This window comes from Canis lupus, chromosome 30, assembly GCF_048164855.1.
Source record: "Canis lupus baileyi chromosome 30, mCanLup2.hap1, whole genome shotgun sequence".
In the NCBI taxonomy this organism is placed as follows: Eukaryota; Metazoa; Chordata; class Mammalia; order Carnivora; family Canidae; genus Canis; species Canis lupus.
The window spans coordinates 10,010,001-10,032,101 of record NC_132867.1 but is presented as its reverse complement, the minus strand read 5'-3'; the positions used below and the strand labels follow the sequence as shown (position 1 = coordinate 10,032,101).

Here is a 22,101-nt window from a genome sequence, read left to right as displayed (position 1 = left end):
ATATTAGAATCAGTAAACTTTGTGGGTTTTCAGTTTACTTACAAATTCTGCATGTATGACTGCATGTATTCATGGAGCCCTATATATATGTTATAAATACATATATAGGTTGGATCGCTTTATTCATGCATTTACAACTATTTCCTGTAAGACCTTAGGCAAGCATGCACAAACAGTTTGAAGACATGTCACCTAATTTACATCCTCATGTGGTAAGATAATTTAGGGTGGTAGCTTTTTTGCTAGTTTTCTGCTATGCATTGTCTTACTGTAAGTAGCAAACAACTGTGGGAATTGCAGGTCAAGCTCCCCCTTCTTGAAAAAATTACTATTTAGTTGTGCAAACATTTATGTAATAAATATGCGTATGTCTGAGAGAGTACAGACTTTCAATCCCAAAAATGATGGGCCAAAGTGTTTCTAACCTAAGCTCTCTTGTGCAATTCTTAAGAGTTTCCTCTGCAATTAATTCCCTCTGTTAGTAGTGTGAGCAGAAGGGGAAGAAGGAAACACAGACCCCTTTAGCACGTGGTTGCCATCCCTCACTGGAGGGCACCTGTGGCTATTTCATTGCATATACACTTTCCCTTGCCCTGTTGGGTACCAGAAATGGGCTGTGAACTTCCATTCACAAGGCTGAGTTATGCAAGTGCAAAGTTCAGAGGGTAATGGACCACTAAGGAGGCAGAACACTGGCTGCAGGGGAATGGAATTCACTGGAATGTCCCAGTGCACTCAGAGAGAAAGCTAAAATAAGCAAAGGAAAGCAGCGGTGGAGGAGGATTGACATTTGGTCACTTGCATTGGGGGAGGAAATGCAAAATGCCTTTCTCTTTAAAGCAGCCCACACATTCCTGCCTGGGGGAGGGCGGATAACTCAGTGCAGAAGCTTTGAAGGATAGGCAGGTGATGGTGAGGTAGTGTGTCCCTGACATCGAACTTCAGACTTCAAAGATGTTCACCATTCATTTGGCTGTTGATCAAACAATAGCATTTATAAAACCGATGGTTGTTGTTGTTTTTTTCCCCTTTGTCTTATTGCCCTAGATAAGAACTAAGAGTCAGTGAGTGCTTTCTGACAGGAGGCTCTGAAAGGAAGAGCTGTAACTGGAGCACAGGCCTTCTGACCATTGTATCGCATGGCTCTTGTAAAATACAGTGCAGGCTTCTAGGTGAAGTGGTCTATCCAGAATATGTGAGGGCCAAATAGCTCTCTCTGGTCTGGCACAAATCACAAGAAAAACTGTAGATCATAAGCCAACTTCTGAATGACATGCCCTGTAGCATAAGCATATCTATCACAAAATACATTTTTTCATGTAAATAAACATTACATTCTCTACACAGTTTTTGCCAAGAGTTAAAATCCAGATGTAATGTTTTAAATTACAGAAAGGCAAAAACACTTAGAGCTACTGTATCTTAATTTCTCACACTACCAATTAAGAAATGCTGCCCTTAAGTATGAATGTTTCTCTGCAATTCTCTACAAATCACCATTAATAAGATAATAGAGCAAAAAAATTAGTAGGGAGTTCATTTGATTTTTTCCCTCCTGAAGGCTGGCTTTAGTGGGGGAAATTTATCTACATTTTAATTCTAACGCATCGTGAATGATAAATGAACTCTGCTGAATAAAGGACATGACATTGCTAGGCTTAGATTTCTATTTTCTTTCATCAAATATTCTACGTAGCAAAGTTCTTAGCTCAGGGCTTGTTTCCCTAAAAGGAATCTACAGATTAATGAAACCCAAGACTCTAAAGAACCCCAGTTCAGGATATGACTCAAAAGAGGCAAAAATAAATCGTCTCAGAGGTGTGAGGCCAGTCAGAAAGCTGCTTTACTGTTTTGGTTTCTATCAGGTATATCTGCTTTGGCTTGCTCTAAACAGGAAGAGCAACAGGAAACCTATTTTATGTTGCTTTCATCACAGGATTCAATGGCTGCAGGACCAGAGACAGTGAAAAGATATTTGCCCTGAAGCCGCAGCTGAACATGAGAGGAAAACATATTACCCTTCATCGCTTCCCCGAGATCTGTCTGCATTCTCTTCTGTATTATTTGAAGAATAGGCTCCTTATTCAGACAACCTCCTGTATGATCCCGCATAGCAATGGCTGTAACCCTGATGGTTGACAAATGTTGAACCGATATTGCTAAGGGGAGTGCTCGAGTCAAGAGGAAAAAATACATGCATTCTTTCACAGTTGCCTCAAGAAAAGTCAATTTATTGTCACTGGTTATTTTTTGAACTTGAGGAACATGGTGGCTAAATCCCTCATTTTATGTTAGAGATGAATGCATCAGCAAAGAATGGGACAATGTAAGAAACATCAAATGTACAGGAAAAAATCATATGAAAGGAGTTGACCCTCAGAGTTCAAGTGATATCAAGTGGGAAACATTCTAGGGAAAATGTTTACAGTTCAGTTTTTGATTATTAAAGACTGGTATTTTCCACAAGAGCTACTGTTAAAAGATTCAACATCATTGGCATTAGGGGTAAATTCTATTTTGGATAAAAGAGTAATTACTAGCCATTCACTGATATTAAAAAACAATGGAAAGATATCTGTAATCATATGTTTTCTAGAACATACAGGAGCAGAATGGTAAAAATATTTGCTCTAAAACAGTCAACAAAGAGGACTCTCAGTTTTGGTGTGAGTGATAATCATATTAGAGGACAAAAAAATTATAAGGCATAGAGAGTAAAATTTTGTATCTCTCTGTGGTGATTGTTGAAAATGTTTCACCAGTAAAAACACAGAACTTCTCACTAGAGTACATGATGAGAAAGTTTTTGATACAAAAATGAAGACCCATATAGAGAAATGCCATATAATATTATTAGAATGTTCTAAAAAGGCTGTCTGCTCTGATAGGAAAAACACTAACAACAAAACTACATTCTATTTTGAACTCTTACTATTTTGTTTGCATGTATTATAGTTTCTACCTCGCGACATCTTTTTATTGTTCTTTTTTTTTGTGGGGGGGGAGCATTTGACAAAGGCAACTTAGATTACATTATTAAATTTGAACTTTAGACCAATAAAGTCTAAAACTCATATTAGTAAAGTCAATCAATATAATGAAAACATAGCATTATACTTTTTCTGGTCTTTTTGATTTTGCCGCAGAGGTCACAAGGGAATGAAAATGGGCTCAAGGTGTGAAGCAACTTCTTGTTATTTTCAAGGAGCTGTGATAGAAAACTCCCAGTCTCTTCAAACAAAAGATATGCAAAAGTAAGAAATTATAAACTAGGACACAAAACATCTTGGTTGTACATTGTACTGTTATCAATAATGGGTATAATGTACACAGATCATGGCAGTGCTAACATATTCATAACATTCCTGTAACAGGCAAAGCAACACAGAGGCTTTCGGCAATGCTTCCTAGGATATATAATCCTCAGCTGGCATCACTGATTCTTTCAGGAAATCAAACTATTATTCTACTTTGAAGTTATAGCAAACAACATGTTTCAGACCTAAGTTATAAGAAAAATGGTAAATATATGGTAGGTTTAGCTACAGAAGTCTCTTTTACTAATCTTTTCTAGTACTGTATAAGTTTTTAATAGACAGACTTCCAAGTACTGTTCATTAGTCACGAATAATCAGGCTAAAAGCAAAAAAAGGAGCAGTCATTATTAATGTATTATTGTAAAGGGAAAATAAGATCTTTAAAAATGTGACAGACACTTTGTCTTATAAATGCATCATAATTTTTCAGTTATGAATGAATTATGTATCAATGATTTTAGACCTGTGTAGCCTTCTATTTAATGACTTGACTGGCAATTTCATGATTGAGTATCCCACTGAGTTGAGATAGTAAATTCAACTTCTACAAGTGCTCAGGTTTACAGCTGCAGGGTAGCTTGGATATCTGAATTAGTATGATTTTACATTACAAAATGGTACCTAAAGAAAACATTATTAATCCCAATGCCTAGTCCATTGGGCAGGTGTGCATATATGTGGGGAAGGTATCAGAGTTAAGATAAGCATTTTAACATTCATTCCAAATCCATCCCTGCGGTAGTACAGCTAAGTAAACATTAGCAAAGGCAATTCTGCATTTTTTTTAATTGATCCAAAGTAAAAGACATTTTCTGAAATGTTACAATTACTAATTCAGGTCTTCAGAATGACGGACATATCAGCATCCACCAAGATACTAAGTGAAGCAGAGATCACAAGACAAAACTTATGCAAAATGAAGCATGGATGAGTTTATAATGACTTTATATTATCTTTGATCCAATTTTTTTTATATTATTACTACATATTTATTACAGTATTTCTAAACACAATTTGGAAAAAAAAAACATAGTAGCAACCTTGGTGCTTTGTATTTTAAACCAAGATATACTTAGAACAAATAAAGTCATCAAATGTTCATCTTAAAAAAGTACTGTGTACATTCAACAGTAATTATCATACATGACACATGATTCAAATTTGAACTTTAAGTATCATATATCGACCTAGAAAGTAAAGTTGTTTAAAGACATTACATATAATACTTCATTTGGGAATCGTAGCTGCTCAGATGCCTGGAAAATACAGTCTAGCTTCCTTGAAATTTCAAAAACTATTCCCCCCTGCACTTCTTAAAGCAAAATGTGACATTCATTTGCATAAACCAATATTAAATTTCAGACATCTGACGTTTCGTCTAGACAACTGTATTTTGAAAAGCTTGCACACTAGAAGCTCTGTGACAATGAGAAGACGAAAACAAGCGCACATTTTCCTGGAAGCTGAAATCCCGTGGGTTCAGTTGGGCATATCCACATTCTGCAGGATGAGGCCCACTCGGCTCGGAATGTACACCTAAGTGAACACAATCATGTCAGTGCAATAGGAAGAAATACCGGACACGACAACGTTATGTCAAAAGGACAAGATGCAGTCTCACATTTGCTTCAGGTTACGGGTTCTTTAGGAGTCTTGGGGCTCCCAGGAGGCATCTTTACGATCCTGGCGTCCACCTGAGTCTCTTTGGAGGCAGTCACCCTAGAGGGCTCTGCAGTGTCCCCCCCACCACCCCAGCCTGCGGAGGAGCACCCCTCACCTCCACCCCCTCACCCCCCAGAGGGCTCCGCAGTGTTACCCGTCCCCCCGCAGCCTGCGACGGAGGCACCCCCTCATACCCACCCACCCTGCGGTCCGGCTCAGCTCTGTCCCAGAACCCGTCTCCCGTCCTGGCTCGAGGTGGGGGACGCATCTCCTCTCCCCTCACCCCTCGCTCCCTAAACCCGGCACATCTTCCCAACTCTGGTCTCTGCTCCGAATGCTCTTTGCTGTGCTAGCCCCTTAGCTCTTGCATTTTAAAAAGTTTCAGCTCCACAGAGCTGTTGTCCCTTGACAACGCTAGACAGTTTCTTCACTTCGTTTGCTATTAGTCCATTTTTGTTTGCTTCCTCCTCCTCCTCCTTTTTCATTTTTATTTTTATATTTTCCTTCTTTTTTTAATCTGGGTCACCATGGCTATGTTGCTTTGCCTCCCGGGTCCCAGAGTTCCCTTCTGTAACGTGAGGATGCCAAACGATGACAGCAGCTAACAGTTGCTCAGTACTTGTTTGGGACACACGCGACATTAGTCTATGTGTCTTTTTCTTTTAAGTCCTAGTTCATTCAATCCTTACAACAGCCCTAGGAGGCAGTACTGCTATCACCTCCGTTTTTCAGATGAGGAAATGGAGGCATGGGGCAGCTAAATAGTTTTCCCAGTGTCACACACTTGGTAAGTGGCAGAGACAAGAGTTGAATCCGAGTTCTCCAGTTAAAGGGCATTGTAATTTCTTTCTGAACATCTAACAATTGTGATTTTTTCACATTTATGATCGGTTCTCCCCATCAGACTATGAACTTTACAAGGGCAGAAGCCCTATGTCTTCATATTTCTAACTCTTAGCAGGTGCCAGTGGGCAAAGTAGGTGCCAATGATGACTAACTAAAAGAATAAAGTGGGACCAATAAATGCATATATCATAAGATATTCTTTAATATACTTACTTATATATGAAAAAGTTTCTTATAAAATTGAGAAGTGATCTGAACTGCTTGATATTTATGTCCTATTTTACATACAACATGTTTACTATTAACAAATAGCCAAAACAGGGACACCCACGGCTCAGTGGATGAGCGTCTGCCTTCCACTAAGGGCGAGATCCCAGGTCCAGGGGTGGCGTCCCACATCAGGCTCCCTGTGGGGAACCTGCTTCTCCCTCTGCCTGTGTCTCTGCCTCTCTCTCTCTCTCTGTGCCTTTCATGAATAAATAAATAAAATCTTTAAAACAAAACAAAAAGAGCAAAAATAATGAGACTGCTGTTATTGTGACAGTATCTCTCCATTTCTAACACTGCTGGCATTTTATTATTTCAGTCATCTTATCTTTAAGGGAAAGTCTGACTGATGAGTTAAAAAAAAACTTTATAGTTTAAAATCAGGATGAAAGATGCAAAGCAGGCAGAGCTTAAGGAAGAAATAAATAAAAGAACAACAGCTGATTTTCACTGAATGAGACTATGGTATGTCCCAATATATCTCAAGGCTGCAAATGGACACAATGTTTTCCCCTAAGATTTTTGTGATAAAGAACTCTCACAACGCTAAAAAAAAAAAAAAAAAAAAAAAAAAGAAAAAAAAATCAGATACACTAACATAGTTGGTTGGTTTTGAACAATAGATTAAAGTGGTTGTAAAATGACAGCACTTTAAGAAATTTATATTATGATTGTAATAACTAGAGAAGAGTTTTTCTAATCTTCAGTTAATAGTGATTTAGAAAATGATCATCATTATCTGAGAAAAATTTCACAAATGCTAACAGCCACTGGGTAGTTCAATGTCTCACGGTTTGATTTGCTTCCAGTACTCCCAAAAGACAAACATTATATCCTTGAAGTCATTAAGTGTGGAGAAACCCTGTATGTCAATGCCATAATTTGTTTCCCTGTATTTTCCTTATAATTTATAGGTTCAACCAAATCTCTCTCCAACTCTTATCAAAATAGGCAGCAGTTGAGAGATAGTGTTGTGCCCATTCAAAGGAGTTTGCCATGTACTTACTGTATTCTATGTGGGTTGTTTGGGGAATCATAGGAACTAGGAGGAACTAATCAGTGGGGCAGCAGGTTATAAGAGAATGATTCTGAACTAAGCATTTTAAAACAGAAGAGCAATCTACATTTTTCAGTAGCACCAAAGACTGGACAAAAGAATCTCAGTTCCCTTTACATTAAAAACATGTCTCTGATTTTAGATATGGTCTTATATGAATATGAAAGGATTCTGGTAAGTCCAAGGCTCTCTAGGCAGGTGCCATGAAACAAACAAGTCAGACCTAAACAAATAACGACAGGTCTCTGCTCAGTGTGGCCCAGGGATCTATCAGGACAGGTCACATCAATCTCCTGTTTGAATCCTGCAGTTTTGGTATCTACTCTGTTGGATGCATAACCTCGTAACTCATTTCATTAATAAAATACAGATGATAATTATAAACCTGTAATTTAGAAACAATCTTACCTTCTGTGATCTTTTGGTATTTTAGCCACCTCAAATTTAGGAAGAAAACAAAAGGGATGACATAAGAAGTTCAAGGCTTGCAATATATGCATTGAATTTCCCTATTTTGGCATTTGATGGTTAAAAAATGTTCTAAGAACTCTTACTAAATGAGGCCAGTCATTTTATGTAAGGAGCTTTCTGATGCCAATTCCAGTCACACTCAGAGACCTCTTAATATTATCTGCTCAAAAACCTTCAGTTGATAATTGTATAGTATCATTAACGAGAATATTGTGTAATTATATTTTTCACCACAGTATTAATTACTAGAATGTGTTTATGTTGCTCTAGAGCCCTTGCAGTATAGGCAACATGAAAAAATTTCCCCAAGCAAGTGATTTTTCTTAACTATGGCTGTTTATGGAATTTTGAGTTTTCTTTTTTATTAGGGTTCTGAGTATGGAAATCAATTTTCTTAGTGGTTAGGAAATGACTAGCAATTATAGTAAAGGATTTAAGATAATCAGAACTAATCCTTATGATGAGACAATTACAGACATGAACAGTTTGGGGGCTCTATAATTTAGTGCTAAGTATTGGCTCTGTAACTCATTTTATAATTTTAATTCTAAAAATAGTTTTGATTCATACAGCAAGTAAAAAGAAATATGAACATAATTTAAGTAGGTTTAAACATAAAAATGTTTAAGCATATTTAAATATAAACAATTTATATTTAAGTACATGTACATAAAAACTGTTTAGTAGGCATATCACAGAAAATATATGCTGATCAACATATTTACCATGCCCATGTGTTAGCATTAAGCCCTAAAGATTTTATAGTTAGGATCACATTAAGGACATATGAGACAATGTAATGTATGGCCATGAATTTAATTTTTTTTTGAATTTTTTTGACTTTAATTTTTTCTAGCTATATTTATAGTCAACACTTCAGAAGGAATCAGAATGCAACAGTATAATCCAATTCATTTATTAAGAGAGACAAAATGCATACTAATCTATCCAGTTATTTTGACTACCTTAATGACTTAATCACTATGCTGAACACTCACATGGCCAAAACAACAACAACAACAACAAAACCAAAATGGATCACACAATAATCTACTATATTATAAAGGCAAAGTATTATGTTCTTCTAGGATTGCAAAATTGAGTCATAAAAAGTAATTATACAGTTTTTGAAAACAGGTGTCACAAATTTGAAAACTAAATTTAAAGATGACTTTTAAATAAAAAATAATTTTAAATTTTCTTAGAAATTGCTAAATTTAGTAATAGCACATAATTCAAGAGTGAAAACATCATTTGATGAAAAGGGCATTAGACCTTTAATAGTCTACATACACATATTCATCATAAAAGAATTACAAATTATTTTGAAAAATAAGTGTGATATATAAAATAATTTTAATTTTCACATATGTGTTTTAGTTCATAAAGTGTTTTCTAAGAAAAAATAAATCTTATTCTAATTCATTATTTTGCATTAAGAGAAAAGTGATGCTAATAAATATTTCTGTTTAGAAATCTATATTATCTAATTTAGAAATATTAAAAAAGCTTTAAGAATCAAATTTGATTTTTTTCTTATCTGAAAAACCTAAACATGTTTATGATTTTGGATAGAGCAAGAGACACTTCCCAATTGTTAAACTGTATGTTCAATACCTAGGACAATAAAAGATACATCTACACCGAATTCCTTACTTAAACCAAAAGTCTACTTTTGAATTCCCAAATTTAGAATAAGAATAAACAGATCTACTTCTTAATGATAAGGAGTCTAACTGGCAAAATAATAAATGCTAAAATTACTGCCTTATTTACATATCACCCTTGAGACTACTTGAGTTACTATAAAAGAAACGAATTCATTTTAGGTTCAATAATCTGTTCTTCCATTTGTGCCATGGAATTTGAATTTATGAACCAGAGAAGGGAAAGAAAACCTCCCTGCTTCCAGTGCACTGACTGACACATAAGTAACATACAAGTTCCTCTATCAGAAATCAAGATATAGAGAAATGGGTGTGCTAAAATGGAGTTTTCAATAATTGCCAGTAAAGCAGAATGGAGAAATTCTGCCCTAATGCTTCTTGGCATTTGTGGGATACTCTGACCTTAGCAAACATGTCTCAACAGTAGTACACATACAGTTCTCCTCTGGCTTCATAGTTTCACCTTACGGACTATATAATAAGGAAGATGCTAGAATGGTACCTGCTGAGGCTGCAGCTTGTATGGTTATTTTAAGATTCCTTCATATTTTAAGATTCTTTCAAGCTGTATTTGTTACTATCTTTGAAGACAGATTTGACACATATTCAGCAGATCCTTTGGATTATTGAGCTTGCAAATTAAGCTTTAGTAAATACTGCAAACTTGTTTTGATGGGCAGAAATTTCATGGAGGAGGAAAGAAGGCTTTGTTTCTCCCCCTTATTCCAGGCATGTGAGAGGCAAAAGTGATCTCACAATGGTGGTGGAATAAAAGACCTGTAGTGCCTACAGTCGTGTTCAAGAAACCTGACTGGATCCCAGCACATATGACCCAGTTTAATAAAGAATTCTATTATAATGAGGCATTCTTAGAATAGGTTTGTTCTTTAATGTGATTTTCCCCCCTTTGGCTCTTCAAAGGATAAGTCTGGCAAGAAGGAACATGTTTTATTGGATTTTCTGGTCTATTTGGGCTCCCTTATTCCTATATTAAAGCCAGTAATCATTTCACCTAGAGCCCAAAGACATTTAAATGAGTGTTTCCTGAATGCCTGAAGTTATTATTTTTTTAAAGATTTTATTTATTCATGAGAGACACAGAGAGAGAGGCAGAGACACAGGCAGAGGGAGAAGTAGGTTCCCCAGAGGGAGCCTGTTGTGGGACTCGATCCCAGGACCTTGGGATCATGACCTGAGCCAAAGGCAGATGCTCAACCACTGAGCCACCCAGGCACCCAAGCACCTGAAGTTATTGAAACAAAATGCTGCTGCTGGGAGGACAGAGCTAATTATCACCTTTGTGGACCAAGTTGGATCAGAATTCCAATGCAGGCAGTGGTTAAGCTATGTTCTATTTTTCGTGTGTTTGCAGCACTGTATTCCTCTAACTGGTATCAAGGCTTATGTGATTCTCTCCACTCCACCTGCTAATTTAGAACTGTGCATTCCTTATTTGCAAGTAAATTCAATAAGTACTTGCCAAATAATCTCCTCACTGTTGCTGCCACTGGTTAGTTGGCTTGCTTTAATTATGATAGAATATTTTTACTCTTACAAAAACTGAAAGGATGGCAAGATATTTTCTGCCCATCTCCAAAGATTGTGAGCCCTTGCCTAAGATTATAATTTCCCTCAAATTGGGAGAAAGTCTTTTTAACTATGTGTCCTCAAAGCACCTAGTATTTTGATGTGGCTTAAAATACTTAAAAACATAACTGAATAGCCATGACAATTATAACTTTAAAAATACATGTGCAATAGCATGTTGCAGTTTCCAAAAATATTGGCCATATTAATGAGTTTATGCTGCCTAAGAATCTCTTGCTGTAGAAAGTATACTATTACTGATCCTCACTACACAGGTGAGGGAAAAATGCAGCACAGAAAGGTGAGTTCTCATAGTGACTAAGTAGAAGACAGGGGGCTCGATCCCAAGTTTGCTGCCACAACATTCTGTGGTCTTTTCAATGTACTACCAGGCCTCTCTAACCTACAGAATCTTCCCTGGATACGCGAAGCTTATAAAGTTTGCTACCTACGAATTTTGCCTGCCTCTTCCAAATTCCTTTCAGCCTGGTTTGATTGGTTCAAGTTCCACTTTAATGCAGCCAAGATTCCTCTTTGCAAGCTGAATGATCTTCCTTAATCCCTCAGGGGTTTCTAACTCTTGGTTATTGCAGAACTTTAAGATAATTTTCCTAAGATCTTATTTAGAGAGAGAAAGCATATGAATGGGGTGGGGAGGGACAGAGAGAGAAGTAGAAAATCTGAAGCAGACTCCATGCTGAGTATGGAACTGGACTTGGGGCTTGATCTCACTACCCTGAGATCATGAACTGAGTTGAAACCAAGAGTTGGATGCTTAACTGACAGAGCCACTCAGGACCCCTCTAAGATAATTTTAAAAATTCATTTCCGAGGGAATTAGCTTAGTGCAGAATTAGCTTGGGATTCTCTCTCTTTCTCCCTCTGCCCCTCCCCCTACTCATGTGTTCTCGCTAAATAAAGTCTTAAAAAAATAAAATTCATTTCAAAAACTGTGTTTTATCAATCTTTATATGGCAAAACTGAATATTCTGACAAACTACAATAATTATTCTTTGTGGAGAAAAAATCTGATAGTACCATTAAGTCCTCCCTCTTAAAAATGTGTATGTATCTACACCTGTATCTAAAGCTATATAAGTATCCCCATCATCACCACCTATATGCACACACACAGAGGATAATACGCAAGTCTCCTGTGGCCATTACACTTTCCTCAGAACCTGCAATCAGCAATTCAATTTTGCTCATCTCTGCTCTTTTCATTTATTTTATGCCACTGTCTTTGGCAAGCGAATTCTGTATATAACATGGTTGACTTACAGAGTGATGTACTTGCCACCATTTTAGGAGGTGGGAATATATAGAAAAATGAAGGAACCAAGGGTCCCTTACAGATGCTCCCTTTTGACTTATACCTAAATTTTTGGAAAATGAAACAATTTAACAGCTGTGATAAAGCTATCTATACATAGGTTAGATACATCCTGGCCTCACAAAAGTGAAACAAATCTTAATCCAAGACCTCTCATGGTGAAAAAAATGCAGATCTGAAGCAGAGTGACAAAAGAGGAAAGGGACAAGAAAATGAGAGTTGCAAAAGATAGGGAGGGAGGAAGGAAGGAAGGACGGGGAAAGAGAGGCAGAGGGAGGGAGAAAGAAGGAGGGAAGGAGAGGGAGGGAGAATGAGGAAGAGAGAGTAAAAGGGAGGAGAGAGAGAGGGAGAGGAAAAGAGGCATAGGACTAATCAGGAAAAGGAAAAAAAAAAAAAAACATAATGTAGATATATAGACTTTAGACCTGAGCTTACTGTCTGGACGTAAATTAAACAAATTTTCCTCCAAATCTGGATAGTTTCTAAATTCTACATTTTTAAAAAAAATTGAAACCTTGTAGTTTAAAGCAATATTCTTTCATATGTGTTATCAACACAAAGTAAAAGTTAGTCATATGATTTAAAGTTTTCCTTAGTGACATGAGGAAATTAGAAACTTTTTAAGTAGAATAAATTCAGTCTTTAATTACTACAGGAAAGAAAAAAAGATTGTTTTAGACCCTCATAAAGTTGTTTTAAATCAAACTTCATTAGAGAATCAGTAATATAGAAATCTGCTGGATGTAAAATATTATACAGAAAGTAACAATAGGGGCACCTGGGTGGCTCAGTGGTTGAGCATCTGCCTTTGGCTCAGGTAGTGATCCCAGGTCTGGGGATCGAGTCCCACATTGGGCTCCCCACAGAGAGCCTGCTTCTGCCTCTGCCTGTGTCTCTGCCTCTCTCTGTATTTCTCCTGAATAAATAGATAAAATCTTAAAAAAAAAAAAAAAGGCGACAATAGAAGGGAAATAAACTATTGCATAAAAAATAGAAAAAAAATGCCTTCCCTTTATTTTTTGAGAAATAGTTTTTAATCCTATTAATGTCCAAACTTCCTCAACTGTCCACCAAATACCCCTTAGTTTCCAACACCAAATTCAGCACAGCACCGTATTTCAGCTCACTTCTCCATCAACCCCACCGAGTTTTGATTTGGTTTTGTTTTTTGCATGCCACTTTGTTGAAGAGTTGTTTCTTTGAACAAAAACATTGCTTTAAAAATAAAGGGTTAAATGAAAATGCAATGAAAAGATCTTTTTAAAGACCTTACTTACCAAAAGAGAAAAGGGACGCTCATTATGTTTAAAATCTTCAGAAAAAAAATCGGTATTGTGGTCCAATCTCTGGTGTCCTCCATATTCTGCTGCGTCTGTATCTAGCACAATTCTGAATGTACAACTTTTAAGGAATCACAATGGTACAGTAGTGAAATGAAACACTATAAATTTGTTCTGAGATAGCAATTTAAAAGCGAGTATTCTGAACACTGCGAAATCATGATTTGTGTTATATACCCACGCCTTTTCTAACATTTCAGATATACTCATGTTTGAAAGGGGTGTTAAAGACCATCTGGCCCAAACACCCATGGGATCCTTGCTATCCTATCACAGCTTATCACATGATCATCCAACCTGGGACTGACATACCTATTAATAACAGAGAATCTACTTTTCTCTTAATACAGCCCATCCCATTCATTAGAAATTCATCTCTATAGTGAATGGAAATTTGACTTCTTGAGACTTTTCAACCCAGAAAAGCCAACAAGAATAAATTAAAAAAAAAGTAACCTTTCAAATATTTAATAATAGTTATGCTATCTCTATGTGTTCTCTACATATACATACGTATTATTAAATACATACTAAATGCAATCCCAGGACCTTTAAGAATTTCTCATTTGATATGGTTTTTTACTCCTTCTTTATCTCCAAATTCATTACAGTTTTTTGGTTCCTGGTTATCAAACTGAGGAACACAAATATGAACCAAGGGTCCGTGTGTGGTCTGAAGAGTGCAGAACCAAGCAGGCCTCCTCCTGCTAACACACAAGATCATGCAAATATACTATCCATCCATGTTACAGGTAGATTCATGTTGTAATCATGTGGTCTGCTACAATTTAAAACCTGGCTCTTCAGGTGAGTTATTAGACATGTTTTATACTGTATTTACAACAAAACAAAAGTGATGGTTATTACATTCAAATTTATTATGCTCTGAACGTCTAGACATGATATTTAATACAAAACTGCTTCAGTAAATGTACCTCAATACACTGAAATCTTACCTTTCTTCTAGCTTCAGGAGGGATACAAAGAGATTTAAGTGCTCTGTGTTTTCTTCATCTGGTACATAAATTTTTAACCCAGAGATGTTTGTATATTTTCATTAAACAATACCACATTAAAAGTACACGTGGTGACAAACAGTGACCATCATTTTCACGCCTAGGAAACACGTCTGTCTGGATAGGGGATGTAGACAAACTCCCTAAAGGAACTTTTGCTGGGAGTGGGTGGCTCCATTTCACTCAATTTAGATCAGCCTGCTCTGACTCAAATTTAAACTGGTAATTTGAATGTTAGTATTTAACAAGAGAGGGATAAAGAGAGAAAGATTGGGATTCAAAAGATGACTACTGGGCACAGGCACCTTTTAAAGTCACTCAATATAGCTGAAAATTACCTGAGTGTACCAAATCACTTAATGGCAAAAAACAGATAGTGAAAATAGATAACCGGAGACATTGTAAATAAATGAAGCCATGTGGGATGAAAGAAACAATTAAAATAAAAGTTTAGCTTTTGTTCTTTTTACCCTAGTTTGTTAAATACTTGTACAAGTATTCAAAATGCAAAAGCAAGAACAAAAACAAAACAATTCCAGAGTACTTTCAAAACTTTTGAAATATAGTATCAATTATTAAATTATGGGGGATCCCTGGGTGGCGCAGCGGTTTGGCGCCTGCCTTTGGCCCAGGGCGCGATCCTGGAGACCCGGGATCGAATCCAACATCGGGCTTCCGGTGCATGGAGCCTGCTTCTCCCTCTGCCTATGTCTCTGCCTCTCTCTCTTTCTATCTCTGTGACTATCATAAATAAATAAAAATTAAAAAAAAAAAAAACACTTGACTTTAAAAAAAAATTATTAAATTATGAGGTAAGGTCACAGATTTTTGGTAGTAGTGTCTGAAGAAAGCAAGTATCTCATCAGAAGCAGGGGGTTCCAACCTGTGAGCTGATATTCACTGGTAGCTGTGTTATTATGAAATCTCACCGAATGAGTAATTATGTTGTTATAAGGGACTGAGAATCTATATTTGCATCAGGCACTGTCTGAAGATTAAATTATGTTATTATACACATTTGATACTGTATTTTAAATAACATGCATCTCTTTTGATTACTAAAATACAGACTCATTTAAAAAGTCACAAGTTTTAGAGTAAACTAAAACTATATATTTTTTCAATAAAGGATACTGAAAGAACAATTGTTATAAAAGAGTCCCTTTCAGGGATCCCTGGGTGGCGCAGCGGTTTGGCGCCTGCCTTTGGCCCAGGGCGCGATCCTGGAGACCCGGGATCGAGTCCCACGTCGGGCTCCCGGTGCATGGAGCCTGCTTCTCCCTCTGCCTGTGTCTCTGCCTCTCTCTCTCTCTGTGACTATCATAAAAAAAAAAAAAAAAAAAAAAAAGAGTCCCTTTCTTTTTGATATTGAAAGGGATTATCACACTTAAAATGGTTGGAATCTAACCACTGAATATATATAATTTGTAGTCCTAAAGCAAAAGCTTACAAAAGCCATAGTGAAAGTTTTAGAACATCAGTTTGGATTTGTTTCTCTGATGTATAATTAAAAAAAAAAAATTCTGCTGTGGCCACTTTTGGAATTACCCAGCCCTGTGTCTATCTTACTCAGGGAACATAATAACTTCCTTTAGAAAAGCAACCCTTAAACTCCAGAAGTTACAATAATTTAAAACACAAGATTAAAAGTAGTAATTGTGGAAGAGCCTCATATTTGTGAATTACTAACCATGTATTATTTGAGTATTAGAAAACCGTAAGGGACACTGCTTAGAACAATTTTACAGTGGTTATTTGAGCAACTGGATTGACTGATTTCTGGTCTCGCCTTCAAGCATTCCCTTATTCCTTCTCATGAACAAACACACAATAGGGTACCCACACAACACTCAAATCCCTGCAAACCCCCATCTTTCACTGAAGAATATCTCTCTGAAAATATAACTGAACCAACTTACACCTATTTTAAATTATTTTTTTAAATATGGTTTCCAATTCCATAGCAGACAGAATAAATTTAGCAGGATAGCTCAAAAGCCTCTCTTTCATTCATAGCTACCTCCTGACACTTAGCAGAATGTCTTTTCATAAAAAGTTCTCAATACATCTTTGAAACATTCAGGAAAATTCTGATTCACCAAGAAAGGTCAAATTCCATATCTTACATTTTTGTATTCGAGGAAAGTAGAATAAGTTATCTTTACTCCCCCACTCATTTACTAAATACACACAATGTATAAGGAACTGTGCAAGATAAAAAAAAAATGACTAAGATATGGTCTTAGTTTACATACAACTTACAGCTGTAAGGAGAGATAACACATGCTCACGAATGTCAATAAATAAAGCAGAAAGCAATATGCAATGAGAGCTGGAGCCAAGGAGGAAAAAGGTAGGATTGATTGTCTATAAAGAGTTTTCAAGGCTGGGCTAGGATGTTAAGATTTAGTTTCGTAATTAAATATGAGAATGTTGACGATTGGTGAGAAAGAGTATGACAACCAAGAAAATTAACCTGGAAGTCGGGAGTAGAATAAGATGGACAAGAAAAGGACCAGGTCAGGGAGAAAAATCAGGTGTCTTACCATGGTAAGGAGAGTAGTATGGCTAAACTCAGAGAGGATGAATGGAGAGGCACAGAAACATCAATGAGATTTGGGATGGAAAATATGGACATTGATGCACAATTTGGGGAGACAGAAGCAGAAGGGGACAATGTGTGTGCCCAGAGACACACAGCTAGTTCAGTGGCAGAGGTGGGACATACTCAACAGTCAAATGTAATCTAATTACCCTACCCTCTACACCTGGGCACCTATTCTATATGGAGACTCAGCCAAAGTCCTTTCATAAACAGTTCCTTGTTTAATTCTAAAGTTGAGATTCTTAGGATAAAAATGCCAGAATGACATGAGAGGAATACAAATTTAAAAAGCAGATAAAGTGATATTCATTTAAATGATTTAATCTAGTTAAATTCAAAAGACTGATGTTAAAAAACTGAATTCTTAACATTCCTTATGGAGTCTGGATATCTGAAGTTTATTGTATTTGTTCTAGATCCATTTTTGTTCATTAGATTCATTTGGTCATTTTATTGGTGAATACAAAATATTGGAACAAAAAGTTTACCTCGTTCAATTTGGGAAAATACAGCAAGAAAAAAAAAGAATGATGGAATTATCTTATGATGATTTCTTTTTTCTACAAGAGAGATCAAATAGGTCCTTATCCATTTGAATGTCATTTAAAATATTATGATTTCCTCTTATTTTAAATTCAAGTGCTTCCTAAGTATTTGACACAGCTATCAACAGGTTGAAATAGATAAGAAGTTTTAAGCATTATTGTATAATCTATGTCCTTAAATTTGAACCAAGAAAGAGCCATGTTCTGAAGACCTGTACTAATAAGATTAAAGCAGAGTGAAGGCATGAAGACTCTTAAATTCAATGGCTCTTCAAATACTTCAAAAGCTGCTGTGTTTGCTCAGCCACTTGATAAAGTGTCTGTTCAAAGTATAAGGATTTTGCTGTAAGAAGTACTATCATTTATATCATTCTGCACTACACTCACTTCACTCCCGCTGATGAAGCTAAGGAAATTTATTGTAAGGTACAACCCCTGAGGTTTCAAATTGAGTGACAATGAAAGGGGTTCTCCAGCCACAAGGTGACCATAAAGATGGCAAAGATGGTAAGTTACCATCTACCTTTACATCTAAGGCCTCATCAATTTTAAGATGAATTATTTTATATATCCCCAATAAAGAGAAAAAAAAAATATCACTACCATGCCATTCATTGTAGGACACATCCCAATTGAAGACATGCTAAAATGTGAAAAAAATGTACCTTAGAATATATGTATTTATTATGTCATTTTCAGATCTGATTCTTTAATCAACCCACCCATATTATAATAATTGTAATTTTCTTCTGGGATCTCAAAGACCCCAGGAGAGAGAAACTATATCACAGGCAGGAAACATTCCATATGAAATTTTAGGGAACTGGTAAAGTAAAAACAGGTTGCTGGAAAGCAAAGACAATTTTATCTTTTTACCAGTCTAAAAACAATTATCAGCACAGCACTAGCTCCAGTGTTCTAACATAATCCTCTTTTTATGTATCATGAGTTGAATTTTATTTATTGCCAGCTACCATACACAAAATCTTCAGTTATAACTGTATACTATCTTAAATAGATGGCCCTTTACTTTATAAATATAGCTAAATTATGCCTAGGCAATACACTGGGCCAAACATTACATCTCTTAGCTGCTCTCTCTGTTTTTTTTCCAAATGCAAAAGTAGCAAAGACTTGTGATGTATTGCTGTATATTTTATGAATCTGTATGTGTGTTAATGTGAGGTAGGTGTGTGTGTGTGTGTGTGTGTGTGTGTGATTTAGGCATTCCCACATCTACTTCTGTCATCTAAAATATATATATGAACTTAAAAATTCATCATTGAAAAGGAATTCTGATATTTTAATTATTTTTCCCAAACTATTTTATGGCAATGTGGCAATTGTGACTATGCTTTCAATGGAAAATATGCATTTAAAATTTTTCTTGTCTTGACTGTAGTTTTAAAAAATCCCAAATATTATATTTTTAAAACAAAATTAAAACAGAGAATAATGTGAAAATAAATAAGGGAATTTATTACTGACTATAACTAAAGTGTAATTTAAGATTTTATAAATGCCAACACAACTTCTCTCAAGAGAACACTTTTTTTTTTTTTAACTCTTATTAGTTCATATTAAAATTTTGGTGTTTTTGTAAAAAGCTACATATGCATTCAAGTTTGTGAGCAATGTCTTAATTAAAAGTTTAAATGACAACCACATGTTTTAAATAAGTACATAATAGAAGTATATTTCTAGTATATTCTAGGATGTGCTCGTTTCATCAACAATAGGTTTCTGCAATTAACTATAATTCCTTCAAGTTTACTTTCTTGGCTGTAAATTTTTAAGAACTGTATAATGCAGAATAGCAATAAAACAAACTCAAAGAATGAGGGGCTCAAGTATTATCTACCATGTTAATTAATGATTGCTATGTTTTTTGAAACAAATTTTCATGCAAATTATTAGTTTATGCTTAGGCATGCTTAATGACATATACCAGTAAATAGCAAATTGAATGACAATAGCAAGTATCGAGTACCACATATTTCTCTATGCATATAGAAAAATTATTCTAAATGTTCTACAGAATACTTTGACTAACCCGAGGAACTTTTCTTTATCCTAGAAGATTATATAATTTGAAATAAACAATGTCATTGTTTTTCAATACTGAAGAGAGAATAATAATGAAAAAATGTGCCCACAGTTAAAGTATAATAATGAAAAAATATGCCCACAATTCTAGCCTAACCATCTTCTAAAATTGTTGCTTTTTGTCTGTGCCATTAAGGATTAGCTAAAGAACTTGTAAATTCAGTTATTTGATGAAGCAATAGCAATTATTTAGAATTGAAAAAGAAAAAAAAATAAGATTTTCTTCACCTTATAACCACCTACTTTGTCATCTAAATGAGTTTTGACCATGCAGATTCAACACTTTTTACAAACACATTGTGCTTTTGAACTCAAAATAATTTTGACTTAGGCTATAAAGAAACGTCTTTTCCCAAACTTACTTTAATATAGCCTTCAATGGAATCCATGAAATATATATAAATGGAAAAAGATAATTGGAAACTTCAAAGTCCCTAAAAAATAATGACAATTATAAGCAGTAAGAAAGTATCATCTGAGCTATGTCTTGCAGACAGACTGCAAACCTACAACAGGAAAACATGGTGGGGACATCTGTGTACTTTGGAGTCAACAATTGCATTCTAATACCAATTCTGGCAATTGCTAACTATGTGTCCCTAAGAAAGCTACTGAACTTTCCAGTGGCTCAGTTTCTCATTTGTTAAAACAGGGGTGCCCATAGCAGAGGGTTGCTGTGAAGCAATGTGTATCAAGTGGTTGGCACTGTGTCTAGTGTGGGGGAAAATTCTCAAGTTATTAGCTGCTATTTATATTATTATTATTGACCCTGGATCATTTCAACTGATATCTTAAGTGATGAAAATATAAAATGGGTCTATTTATTCTTCTACTTTTTTACACTGAATTTGGCGTCTTTTTCCATAATGACCCATACTTCTGTGCCCTTCTTTCCTTCTCTTTGTTCCACTAGGATTCAAACATTTTTCCTGTTGTAAAAAATTTGTAATATTAAAGATTAATAGGACAGAATATCAACTGTTTGAAAACTAGATGCCTTTTAAAATTTTAGTTTTTTTTTTTTTTTTTTTAAAGAAAAATCTCCTTAAGCTACTGAGAAAGGTTGAGAAGCTATCTCTGAATACCCTGAGAACTAAATACCTCCCCACACCCTCTTCGTACATGTCCTGGGTTTTTACCACATAATTAGCAACCTTTGACACACTATAAACCTATTTCATTTTCCTGTCTTCTTTTACTAAAATACAATTTCCATGGAATTTCTGTCTTCACCCATCCCACCCCTCACCTCCTCGCTACTTAGGACCTAGATTAGTAGCTAGCATATTTATTGAGTGGGTCTTTTCATTATTGGGACATAACTGTATCCTTCTTGGGTTTTATCTATGCACGCTTTTGCTAAACCTGAAGAAATAATTTAATACTACTTTGGTTATAAAAAAAGCAACCTTGATTTTCTTTCCTTGTTTTATAGAGTTAACATTTAAGATCTGTACAATATCCCTTCTAACACAATCCCATTTCATAATCTATACAGTTTTACTTGGACATTTTAAAAGATTTCTTTCCTTCTTTTTGGAGAAGTCACAATAGTAAAAACAAATGCATATCGGTTTGAAGTAGTTAATTCTTAAAGTGAATAACTGTGATTGGTACGAGCCCTGGAGATAGACATTTTGTATATGTGGTTAGTTGAACTGGATGACTGATTACACATTTACTAAAGTCAGCATATAAAGACCGGCATTATCAACCTGGTCAATTAGCTTTCTTTATACAGATGATTGAACTTAAGCATAGAACATCAAAACGAGTAATCAAAAACCATACATATACTTATATATATATGCATATATATAACAAAAATATACAAAATATAAAAATATATGTATAACAAAAATATTTTTAAAATTATTTGGAAGGGCCAGGATGTACATCTCATTATAATAAGTTCTAGCACTCTACCACCATCTGCCATTGAATGACTGCAAAGTTTGTGAACATTAAAATAATCATTTGAAAGCTGATTATCTTAGTAATCAGCTTTCAAATGATTTGGTAGTAAACATTTTTTTTTAATTTGAAGTCATAACTTACACGTATAGTTAATAGATATTCCTCTTTCTCTTGTAAGTTTCAGGCCAAAGAGAAAATCATAATACTCTAGGGTTCACTCAGTGCTTCAGAAAATTGATTGAGAATGGGCTGAGCTAGCTTCCTATGAAAAATTATAAAGAAAAGACTGCAGCCGTGTGTGTGTGCATGCATGCACCCATATGCACCCCATCACCCCCCAGTTATTCCTGAGCACTTCTGGGCAC

At 35.5% G+C, this 22,101-nt stretch overlaps 1 protein-coding gene across 3 annotated transcripts in view; it reads right to left on the bottom strand.

Moving 5' to 3' along the window:
• Nucleotides 1–2,210: 2,210 nt before the first annotated feature.
• The window catches only part of GBE1 (1,4-alpha-glucan branching enzyme 1), a 268,264-nt gene continuing 248,373 nt past the window's right edge, over nucleotides 2,211–22,101 (bottom strand). For 2 of the 3 annotated variants that reach the window (XR_012021155.1, XR_012021156.1), the window contains one exon: nucleotides 15,389–22,101. This exon is cut by the window's right edge. Coding sequence is in view for 1 of the 3 variants with exons in the window: in XM_072806520.1 (XP_072662621.1) it covers nucleotides 4,797–4,853; nucleotides 13,485–13,602 (175 nt within the window). In the remaining 2 variants the exon portion in view is untranslated. Of the gene's footprint in view, nucleotides 4,854–13,484; nucleotides 13,603–15,388 lie in introns of those variants that run through there. The other variant, XM_072806520.1, reaches the window with a different exon arrangement.